We start from the raw sequence: 11,944 nt of genomic DNA, 5'->3' as shown, positions 1-11,944 counted from the left end.
TAGTAGATAGAAGAAGTATCTAATGAGGTATGACAGAAAGTCTGAGGGAGCTAAACAGCAGAGATCTAAATTCTAATAAAGAAATGAAGTAAAACATTTATTGCCAGCAGCTATGTCAAGTTAGCCATAGGAAACTGTAGCTCTGCAGCTGGAGCAGGGCAATGCTCTGCAAGCCAGAGAAGCGATGGAACTCGTCCAGCTTTGATTATTTATGGTGTGATGATGAAGGAACAACTTTCCATGTGAGGAACAGCTTTAAAGTTGAACAGTGAAGCTGAAACAGAGATTTAATGAAAAATCAGAGGGGAACAAAACTACAGCTACAAAAACAATAACATTCGTTTTAACAATTTGAAAATATAATTTATGGGCAAAACCAGATGTTAACTTGTCCAGCTTCAAGGTAAACAGCAAACTGTATTTGTAACAACCCTTCCACTGAACAGCAAACACGCATTATTTAATGTTGCTGTGAATAAGGCTCAACTTCATACCTCCAAATGTTATCAAAATGAACAAAATTGCCAAACAAACACATTTTAAACAAAGGACACATCTGTATTCAATCCAAAGCTATTTTCAAAAATCCTAACCTTCCATAATCTACCATAATCGTAATAGCCTGAAACATAAGAATGCTTTCAGGCTCAAAAAAAACACAAACCCAGGCTTCTAAATTTAAACATTTACAAGGACACTGAGAAATGGCTTACAACCATACTTTAAAACATGTTTTCAGTCTTGAAATTGCTGAAAGCTGAGACCCTTTTATCCATTTCACCCGGACTAAAGAAAGGGAGAGAAGCACAAAAATATGAAGAAAAGACTGTACAGGAAAATTTCCACTTTAAAAAATGCAACCCCCTCCCTCGTCCCAAACTCCCTCCTCCCGTCATCATGGCAACTCGCCCCTGCTTTCACACAAAATGAAAGGTGACTCCTCTTTGCCAGAAAACCACCACCAAAAACCTCATCTGCATTGCTGGCTCTGGTGCACCACCATTTTTAACAAATACTTCTTGAAAATATAAGGACAACTCTGCCACCATTGGTGCTGTTCCTGAACAGGAGGGACTCCGTGTCTGAGCTGCATTCATTTCAGCTCATGTTAAACTATGCCAAGGAATGAGTGATACTGCAAGGAAGGTGATCTAATGTGCGTTCTAAATAATGAACATGATCAAACCTTTTCAATATTTTTTTTCCCCAACTCTTAAAATGGATGCTTTATGCTGGGAATGAACTTCCCTTTGATATATCATAACTATGCGAAGGAGGGATTGTTCTCATATTTCTGTTTCACAGGAAACACAAAGCTGTTTGATTTTGAAAGTTAAAGGATTAAGATAGGGGGGAAAAATGCTTCTAAATGCAAACACACTCTACGAAGTTAAATATAGTCTCAGTTTGATCTGGAACACTGACTTTAAAATTAGCTATTCCTTTCCAAATTATGCCATTCTCTTCCATCTGCCCAATGAAAATAAATACGACTACATTGTACGCATTAAAAGATGGGTGTGCCATACCCAATAGTAAGAACAAGCAGTATACTTTAAGTAGTTCCGCACACGAAAGTAATACACGAAAGCAAAGAAACAACCACAAATATGTATTTATAGTAACAGATAGTAAGAAGGAAGCTTTGAAAATCTACAGGGATACTTCCACCTTACCAGGCACCTGTGCAGTTCTATGAGCATTTTCCTTTTACTTTTTTTTGGATCCAGTCTTACAGTTCAACTCCAGGGCAAAGCACCATATAACAAGAAATTACATTCAAAACCATTAGCTCATCAAAACTGTCTTTACCGTTTAAAAATAAACCAAACTCACAAAATATTGCAACATCTTCTGGAATGCCACTCAGAAAAGCCAACATTTTTAGGTCTCTTCCCATGTTCTCATCACCACAATTTTTGCAAAACAGGGAGAAGCCACTCAGGCCATTTTAGGAATGACTCCTTCATCATTGCAATCCCTCAATTACAGTTTGACCACAAGAAGAAACAGATAGAGCAGTAGTGTGTAGACAGCTTTGAAGCCACCATCCGGGCCAAGGGCAGAGGCACAAAAGCCGTACAGCAAGAGTGCCGAAGGCAGTGTGCAAAGGGCGCTGCTGTCGCGGGAGGTACAAGGAATACGCTCAGAGTTCACTGTGAAACGTGCAGTCCATTGCAGAATGTCAAACTTCCCAGGAGTCACCAACTCAGATTACTATTTTTAAAACAAACCTGATTCTTTTTTTTTCATCAAGCAGTCAAGCTTTGAGGGTTCCATCTTCATGGGTAGCAACAAACTCATCTTCAACCCAAAGAGCTACAGGCAAAATAATACATGTAGGTTTTTGTCTTTAAAAATACAAAGATCCTTGCTGTTACCATGGCAGAATATAAGACCTAAAAGCACTCCCAATAACAAACCTGCAAGCAATGAACATGGTTGAAGACATTGAAATCAAGAAAACAAGAATTAAAAGCTCTTAAATTATAGGTTATAAAGCTCCTAAATGCTGGTTGCATGTATGTACATTCAGATGATTCAGAGAACTGCACGCATATGTATATATATTTATCATAAGATCTGGAAGCACAGTTGGGACTGAAACTACACTTTCAGTCTGGCTTGTCATTTCATTCAAGATTGAGACTACTTCGTATAAACTGATTTATTTCTGTGTGTAGAGCATAATTTAACTTGACAATTTTTTCCTTGACGTTAACCATCAGTATTGAGCATTTGCTGCTGCTTAGTTCCTTAAGCATGAATTTTAAGCACAGTATTTCATAATTGGCTTGCATGTACCCATCTGGAATGATACTGCAGAAATACATTTTCTGTTTAACAAAATAAAGGTTAGCATAACTTTAAAACAAACAAACAAACCAAAAAAAGACAACCAACCAACAAACAACAAGCCCACCAAGCAAACCTCCAAAGTAATAAATCTCTTGAGTTAGTTTAGCAACACAGCAAAAAAACCCATAAACAATTTGGTAAGGTAGTTGATGTTTTTCATAGCACTGTAGAATTGAACTTCAATATTCACCATTATCAGAAAGTTCAATAATTCCTTGTTTTGATAACAAACTAAAAATAGTCCATAAAGTGGAAGGGTCTTCACAGTTATGATGACTCTGCCAATGATTACAAAGATCCTCTTTTCTTCCAAATAACTGTTTGCATAAAATGCAATTATAGCCCACTTTAGACCAAACTTCTATTTTTTTGCTTGGTGTATCAAAACCTACATTTTGCACCTCCTTGGCTGCTTCGCCACTCCCTGATTGAGTCAGTTCACTTTTAGATAACATATCAACATTATTCTGCTGGTGGAAGTACATCTGTCTTTTCAGTTTTGGAGAAGCGTAAACCTCCTCCTCATGGGCACCGCTTTTTGCTAAATGTCTTCTCTCGTTGCGCTGTTTCCAGAAGTGGGTTGCGTGTTTGATCAGCTCCCCCTTAGCTCCTCTATTTCCGTGCAAAACTCCTTCCTTTACTCTTCCCTGGATCTCTTCTCCGTGAGAGCACAGTAAGTGAAACTTCATTTCGCCAAAAGAGTGTACAATAAATTGGCATCGACTACATTTGATCTGTAGCTTCACTTCTCCTGGGTTATGGAATAGGTCCTCAAAATTACACTTATTTCCCCTGTTAAAAAAAGGAAATATGAACTACTTCAGTATCAGGCATGCACAGAGATGGCAGTTTCTGTCCTTATAACTTCCAAGAAGACATGACATTCATGAAACATTCTTTTAATTAAAAACAGGCACTGTTGCTACAATATCTGATTTATTAGGAACAGAAAAAAAAGTAATAAGGTTGGTTAGGAAACAACTAAAACCAAATGTTATTCAGCACTGCTGAGTTTAAGAATTATCTCCAAAATTAGCTTTGCTAGAAATAATCTTTTAACAATAGTAACCTTTCAATAAAAGGTTAATGACTTTTTTTAAGCTCCTGCCTTCATGAGGGCAACCCAAATACTTCTAGTCCTGTGACAGAAAAGTGAAAATGAATATTACATGTAGCATACTACTAAGAGAAACTAACTTGTTTACGCTGGGTGATCTAAGGTCAGTTTAAGGCAAAACCACATGTTCCACCTCCCACTCCAAGATGGAAACAATGAAACATCAAAGTTCCTTTTATTTTTTTTTTCCCTAAAAGATTGTAACACAGTTTTTAAAAGTTTAAATACAAAATTTACACTTGGACAGCCCCTCTCATTGATTTGTGGTGGCTCTGCAGAATAAAGGACGCTGAGACTCACAATGCTAGAAAGTCTCCAGTTCAAGTTAAGCCAATCAAAAGAAGATCACAGAAACCTTCTCACAATATCTAAAAAAACAACCACGTTATACTGTGTATTTATACACGTTAGACATATGGTGATAACAAAACAGACAAACTAAATGATTCATTGTATGAAGGCTGGTACGGCTGAAAGAAAGGCACTGGTGTTTCTTAGGTTCAGTACCTTGAAAAATTCTAACTGATGCCCCAGAGAGTGGAGCTGTGTAAAGCAAAATGTGTACAATTGATCTGTAGAGTCACAGTGATGCACCAGGTTAAAGCCCTGAGCTTATTAAAACGTGCTTAAAAAGAAGTAAATGCACAGTGGAACAAACAAAAAAGCCAACAATTATACTGCATCAAGAAATTTCACCTCAAAATTGTAATGCAGAGATAAAAGAATGTTCTATCCATCTTAATAAGCTAAATGCTAACTTTTCTCCTTAGCTAAGTGATCGCAAGAGCAGCAGTAATCAACACACAAGACGGATTAGTTCACAGCATTCCAGAGAAGGAAATGGGATAATTACATTTAATAGGGCAAATAAACTACAAGCTAATACTGATATATGAATTGCTTTGCACTTATTGCTGTTGGTTCTCTTCTCTTCTGGGGAAAACCCCAAATGGGTAAAACACAGGAGAGAGAACAGAAAAAGTGCTAGCTGTGAGAAATCAACTGATCAAAATAGCTCTGCTGGCAGTATATTGGGTATTACTAGAATGGATGCAAAATTACTTTGGATATTCAAGTGTCAGTAATAATTTATATTTGATAAATCAGTTAAAAGATACCAGATGGTCTAATGGATTGACCAGATCCCGTAAGAAAATATTTAAACCATTAGGAATCTCACTCAGGGGGAAGGGGAAAGCAACAATTTTCATAATGGTGATGTTTATGAACTTCCACTGACAGTGTGAAGTCCTGTTTTCATCAGCATTTAATTAGTGAAAACACTCACCTCTCTGTTGCTTCTTCTGCCCCTTTTATACTTGTGTCTCGCTTCTTTGAAGCCCTTTGTGGCTGTTGGTCGCTCAGAGAAGGCTCTGTGCTGATAACAACCCTGTGAACTTCCCTTAGGTGGCCAAAGTACACTTTCGCGTGGCCAAAAATCTTAGCACAGAATTCACAGCACACAAGCTTTTTGTGTTTGCCTTCATTGTGATGCAGTTTCATATGTGTGCTCAGGCTGCCAGAATGTATATAGGCTTTCCGGCAAATCCGACAGCTGTAAGGTCGTTTGTTTGTGTGTGTGTTCATATGGTCCCGAAGATGGTGCTTAAACTGGAAAATGTGGTTACAAACATGACATTTATGCAATGGCTTAGGTACAGTTGAACATGCACTTCTACTTGTATCATTTGATTTAGCTGATGTAGCATCACTTTGCTTGTAATTTAAATATTTGTTGGGAAGGGCACTATTTAAAAACCTATCTGCATGTAAATGGTCAGGAGACGGTGTCTTGACTATCGTTGCAGCAGTCAGTGGTGCAAAAGCCTGCACAACTACCACTGGTTTTGGTCTAATACTACGGTATTTTTTCACAGCCTCTGCTTTTTTGTCTTCAGGTGGCTGAAGATCAACTTTCACCCTTTCTCTTCCTTCTCTAAACTTATTAATGATGCATTTCCTTCGCTTGGTCTGAAAAGCCAATAAATCATCTGGGGCTCTTCTTTTCCTGGCTCTTCTTTTAGAGGCTGCACCGTTCAATTTTTTAAGACTGTCGACATCCACTTTATTGGATGGAGAGAAGGTATTTTCTCGAATGGTTTGTCTGGGGACGGCTAATCGCTTATCAGATGCTTTAGTAGGAACATGCAAGGTTTTCGCCAAAGCTGGTACCTTTTCACATTCAGATTTTAGTGAAGGACCAGCTACATCTGTAGCATTAGTATTCTGCTTAGATTTACAGAGCACTGAATTTTTCATCCTTGAGTAAGGCAAAATAGGAAGTTTTCCTTTCGGTGCTGATGAAGTCATTTGTATTGTGCTGCCAAAAACTGCTGGTGACAGGACAGTAACAGAATTTGCAGAATTTGTGGGCTTTTCTTTTAGCTTCTCAGACTTTATGAATGACTCCCTTGTGGTTTCAGATGCTGCCTTCACAGAGCATAGACTTAGTTTCATGAGATTAATTGTACTTGCCGGCCTGGATAAAGAGTCTTTAACTACAGATGGTCCAGAAACATTGCCGTTAGCAATTTCAGATTTGTTCACTAAAGAAGATCCAGCTTCCACACAATTCCTTCTGTTTACCAATGTGGCAACTGTCATTTCAGCTGAGTCACAGCCCGTTTGCATCACTTGCTCTGTTATATCTGAACTAGAATGAGTTTCAGGACAGTCTTCAGTTAAGGTAGTCACAGGGGAAGCCTGTGATGGGATTGATGCTTTGGTAGGATTCTTGTTATATGCACCCAAAACACAGACTTGTGCTGTTTTTTTGTCACTCAGCGATTTGTTTCTTAGAGGTTGGTACCTAGGGATAGGCAGCTTTAGGTTTTCAGAAGGGGCCACGTTTGACTGCTGGACCTGCTGCGTTAGGGCAGGGGCAACATACGGCAAAGCCAACAGAGAAAAAGTGCCCTCGTGACCAGCCACCTGCATGACAGCGTAGTTTTGAGTTGGGACCACCAGCGGTTTAGAACCTGCAGCTGAAATTGGTGTATTTTGCTCAGGCAAAGAAGACTGAAGACAAGAAACGACTCCAGAAGTTAAAATTTTTGGTACCATTTTTGGAGCAATGGTCCTGAACTGACTTTTCTTCTGAAAACTTCGTATTATATCTGAAGGGGACTTGTGTTTATCTGTAAGAATAACATGAGAAAACTAGGTAACATAACATACAGTATTTATTTAAAAAAAAAAAAACCCTGTATCAAAAATAAAACTGCTTACAAAGGATACTATTACACACAAACTTATTAAAATATTTAGGTATTTAAATGACCACTAAATTAAGTTTAGAATTGCAAAAGTTTCATAGTTAAAACAAAAATACTCCCTGAAGCAATGTGCTTGAATATAGATATGCAAAAAAAAGCCCTCTTAATCTAATCTTAAATGGCTGTTTCATTCTAGGTTAGGAACTACATGGCATTTCAGAACAAATACACTTATAAGCCTCTTTTGCCCTGGAAAAGCTGCACTAGCGGGCTGACAATATTCATCTGGAAGAACTAACAGGGACAGGATTTAAACTCCATGATGCAGAACTTTCCTGAGCGCCTGCTCTGAATATGATTATCTCTAAACCAGATTCATGCTATCTTTCAGTTTCTGTAACAATTAGAATTTGCAGGTTTTATCAGATACAACCTAATGAAATCTTTAAAAAATTACTGCTATAAAACATACTTACGTGTAATATAAGTGAAGAGGACTTAAGAGAATATGTACGATTGTTAAGTGCCCAATCACACACATTGCTTATGTGCCTTTAATGCATAATAGAACTACTGCAGTAAGTTATTCAGACATTTTTTTGAAAGATGCAATTTACCAAGGTTGTATCACAGGTCACTCCTGTTTCTACTTGTGTCAGTAATGTTGTAAATCTTTTTAGCAAAGGAGAATGTGAGGATAATTAAGTAAATCAAATAAAAGGAAAAAAGTAAAGTGTGTAAGATATAAGCTGCATTGAGCAGCACAGATATACGCTGACATCTCAGACACTCCAGTAAAAAGGATTAAATACACAGTAAATAGTACCACTACCGTTTCATAGAACAGCCTCATTAGGCACTCAATAAAATGATGCTTCCAGTTCTTAAAAACTGGGATAGATTTCCTGAAAAAAAAAATAATTCCCGACAATCTCAACCACTGAAAATCCAAGTACAAAGATCACAAGCAGAGAGGCAGTTTGGGAAGGCAGCAATGTAAGAAAAATTCACTTTGAGAGAGGAATCACAGTTGAAAAGAATATGTAAGGGCAAATGCTGGGACCCTGAAATATTGCAATAAAGTAATTCCATAGGGAAGTTTCCATTCCTTACAATTGTGAAGCCTTGTATTGCAAATGCATTTATACATGGTCATGGACTTAAAGAGGTAACTGTGAATTACTATCAATGCTGGAAACTCCAGTAAGTTTATCTTAATCCTGGATGTTCTTCTCAGATGTCACACACTTTGCAACATGCACTGTAGGTTACAGAGCCATCGTGTTTTATGACCAGAGCTCCTGGACAGCTATACGTGCACGCTCACAGTATGCACACGTGCCGCAAATCCAGTGCCTTCAGGACACACTAGATGCACTGAGCAATCACATATAAGCTGTACAGTTCATACACAGCAAGTCTGATGCTTCTCCAAACTCTTTCACCTGCAACAGGTTCATAGAGTAATAACTATGCATGGGCATGAAACTTTGGTCCTTTTATTGCCATCCACAGCACCAAACCTCGAGTCTATCATGCATCTTCCTGATCCACCAATTCAGTGAAACTGGGCACCACTACAGCCTTCTTTCTCCTCAGTGTCTGTAGAGAAGTCCAGAATTTCTAGATATTCTGTGCAGACTGGACTACTGCACACATGGAAATCCTGCACAAACAAAAAGAGAGATCTCTATACACAGGGATAAATCCAGGCCTACAGACTTTGTGCAACCTGGAAAAAGCAGAAACATAAATCTAAAGTTTTGTTTCTCTACAGGCCTTTTTATTCTCCAAAAGCTAGGCGTGTGTACTACTTCTCGCTAAGAACTTCAATTTCTGCCAGTGTACAATCACTAAATATACAGAAACCTTTATCTTTCCAACTACTAAGATTACTAATAATACTCAGGTTATTTTTTGTTTCCTGCAAGATATTGTCTTGTTGCTGCTTTTGAGCAAATACTTTTAAGAGATTCTGAGAACTACAACAAAATTATGTAAAGTATTGGAATCGTTAACCAAACTAGCCCTAAACTTCAATGCTAGTCATAGTTCAAATAGTACAGCTTGCATACAGTAGATGACAGAACAAGTATACTTTTATTTTAGGGGACGGAGTCTGCTCTTATTTTTCCAGATGACGCTTGTCTTATACAGACATTAAAGAGTTCTTCCAAATAAGCCTTTATTCAGCTTGCCAAAATATTCCATGTGAAGTAGCTTCCATTCTCTCTCACGTTTGGTTTGCACCTCTCTCTTTTTATTTCAAAATCTCCTTCACCAATTTGCAAAACTTCAGCAGACCCCTACCTGCGCTGCTTTACACTCCCAGTTACAAGGCACCTGCTCTCCAATCAACAGTACTGAATGCTGTGAGATGGAAGCTTTGCTGTGGAAATCCCACCTCTACAGAAGTGCAGCCAAAGCACCACAAAAGATGTTAATTGAGTTTAGGAGAAAATATTTGTAGAAATAATGTATGACACTAGCTTTAAAAAGAAGCATATGCTTCTCAAGTACAGCGACTTGTCTCAACGTATTTTCTCAGCATTCTACAAGAAAGTACCATTCCAGAAGCCATGACTTTCATGAATATCAACCGCAAAATGCTCTTTGAAACAAGATATGTTTAGATCAATATTCTTCTTATGCAGTTAACACAATACTAAGCATTGATATACCTACTAGTGAAGGGATTTTTAAACAAATGCTCTTTTTCCAACCAGCATCATTTTACCATAAATACATCTTCCAGGCAAGCTATGTTTGGTATCAGCCTTCAACACAATTACGTTTTCTTTTTTCTCGCAAGTTTACATTAGACAGTTTAGTGCAGAAATGCTCACTGCAGTGCCTCTGGCAAGCAAAGGTTACTCAGCTCTGGCATTCCCTCTCACCCAACACAGCTGCTGTAGTTATGCAGCTTACCCAGTGCCTACATCTGGAAATGGGCTAGATGCAGACGAGTTATCTCACAGTTCTTCAGACTCCGTTAAAGATTTTGCTTGTGGACCAGGAAAGCTAATTGGAAGAACTGGTGGAAGAGCTTTTAACATCAGGAAAAACCAACCAGTCAATTCACAGACCAGAGGTCCATCTGACCCCACTCAGTGTGTGCAAGTATCATCAGTGAGCAAAACTACCTTTTCCATTTATACCTGGCAAAAAGTTTCAACAATTTCCTTTGCACACAGAGACCGCTGCAGTAATTCATGTCTTCACCACCCTGACACTGAAGGACTTCAATATGGTCTGGATACCAGAAGGCTACTTGGAAACTTAAATGCATCTTTCAGGGACATTCCACATCTATTTCACATCTACTGAGTTATTTCTGTCTCTTATTGAAAGGACTCATTTTGACTTGTCAGTTGTGGCTCAAGGAAAAGGCTTCATGCCTATGCAAACCCATGAAGTCCTGCATCTAAAAAGGGGAAATTTCAGTTAAGGGAGGCTCTGCAGTGGTATTTTTGAGGATGGCCCTTGGTTTTATACATCATTTTTTCTGCAAGTCAGTCTACAGGTCCTTCACTACAAGACAAAAATTTTTATACTTTCTTTAAAATTTTCATTAAGAATGAAAGAAATGAATGAAAACATTAGATTTAATATCTGAATGACATGAAGCTAATTTTTAACTGCTGCATTCTCAGCCTTTCAAATAGGCATGGAGTTGGGGCAACAGGCAGACTCTTAAATAATAAAGCACAAGGTTAAATCAAATGCAACTCAATCCATTTACTTCGAAAGTCTCTGTTAAAAGATTAATGGTTACCATGCTAGTAGATCCAAGTATCAAATCACTTAGAAACTTGCAGGATGTCATAAGCTTTCACCTCTTCTAAATAACCTTAAAATTGTCTAGGATGGGACACCAGAATACTAGACACACCAAACCAGGACTGGATGCACCCAAGGGCTGTCCTGCCATTCAGTGAGACATGGACAGGCTGGAGAGTTGGGTGGAGAGGAACCTAATGAAGTTCAACAAGGGCAAGTGTAGAGTCCTGCATGTGCTGAGGAATAACCCCAGGCACCAATAGAGGTTTAGGGTTGACCTGTAGGAAAGCAGCTCTGTGGACAAGGACCTGGGAGTCCTGGTGGACAAGAAGTTAACCACAAGTCAGCAATGTGCCCCTGCAGCCAAGGCCAATGGTACCTGGGGTGCATTAGGAAGAGTGTGACCAGCAGGTCAAGGAAGTTTCTCCTCCCCCCTACTCTGACCCGGTGAGGCCACATCTAGAGTACTGTGTATAGTTCTAGGCTCCCCAGTTTAAGAAGGACAAGGAAATACTGAAGGGAGTCCAGCAGCAGGCTATGAAGATGATCAGGGGACTGAAGCACTTTTCTTATGAGGAGAGACTGAGAGAGCTGGGTCTGTTCAGCCTGGAGAAGAGAAAGCTGAGGGGGGACTTTATCAATGCTTATAAGTATCTGATGTCCAGAGGATGGGACCAGACTCCTTTCAGTGCTGCCTGATGATAGGGTAAGGGGCAATGGGTATAGACTGAAAATAGGAGGTTCCATCTGAACCTGGTCTGGTGAACCCGCTTTAGCAGGGGGGTTGGACTAGATGATCTCCAGAGGTCCCCTCCAACCTTAACCATTCTATGATTCTGTGACAGTGATACACCAATAAAAAAATCAATGATGCATCGAAGTCTCTTCCACGCTAGGAAGTCCTCTGGAGGAAAGAGAGTCTTTCACAGGGCTGTTCTTCATTTATGGTTCCCCTTCCTTCCTGAGTCATCCA

At 39.0% G+C, this 11,944-nt stretch overlaps 1 protein-coding gene across 17 annotated transcripts in view; it reads right to left on the bottom strand.

Moving 5' to 3' along the window:
• Positions 1–1,592: 1,592 nt before the first annotated feature.
• The window catches only part of ZNF438 (zinc finger protein 438), a 53,828-nt gene continuing 43,476 nt past the window's right edge, over positions 1,593–11,944 (bottom strand). For 13 of the 17 annotated variants that reach the window (XM_065050592.1, XM_065050591.1, XM_065050597.1 and 10 more), the window contains 2 exons: positions 5,265–7,113; positions 1,593–3,651 (listed from right to left, as the gene is read on the bottom strand). In XM_065050592.1, coding sequence (XP_064906664.1) covers positions 3,039–3,651; positions 5,265–7,113 — 2,462 coding nt within the window. In that variant the 3' untranslated portion in view covers positions 1,593–3,038. Of the gene's footprint in view, positions 3,652–5,264; positions 7,114–7,140; positions 8,858–11,944 lie in introns of those variants that run through there. The other 4 variants (XM_065050601.1, XR_010469947.1, XR_010469949.1 and 1 more) reach the window with 4 other exon arrangements.

Source organism: Columba livia, chromosome 2 (assembly GCF_036013475.1).
Source record: "Columba livia isolate bColLiv1 breed racing homer chromosome 2, bColLiv1.pat.W.v2, whole genome shotgun sequence".
Taxonomy (NCBI): Eukaryota; Metazoa; Chordata; class Aves; order Columbiformes; family Columbidae; genus Columba; species Columba livia.
This window is presented reverse-complemented; position numbering and strand designations above follow the sequence as displayed.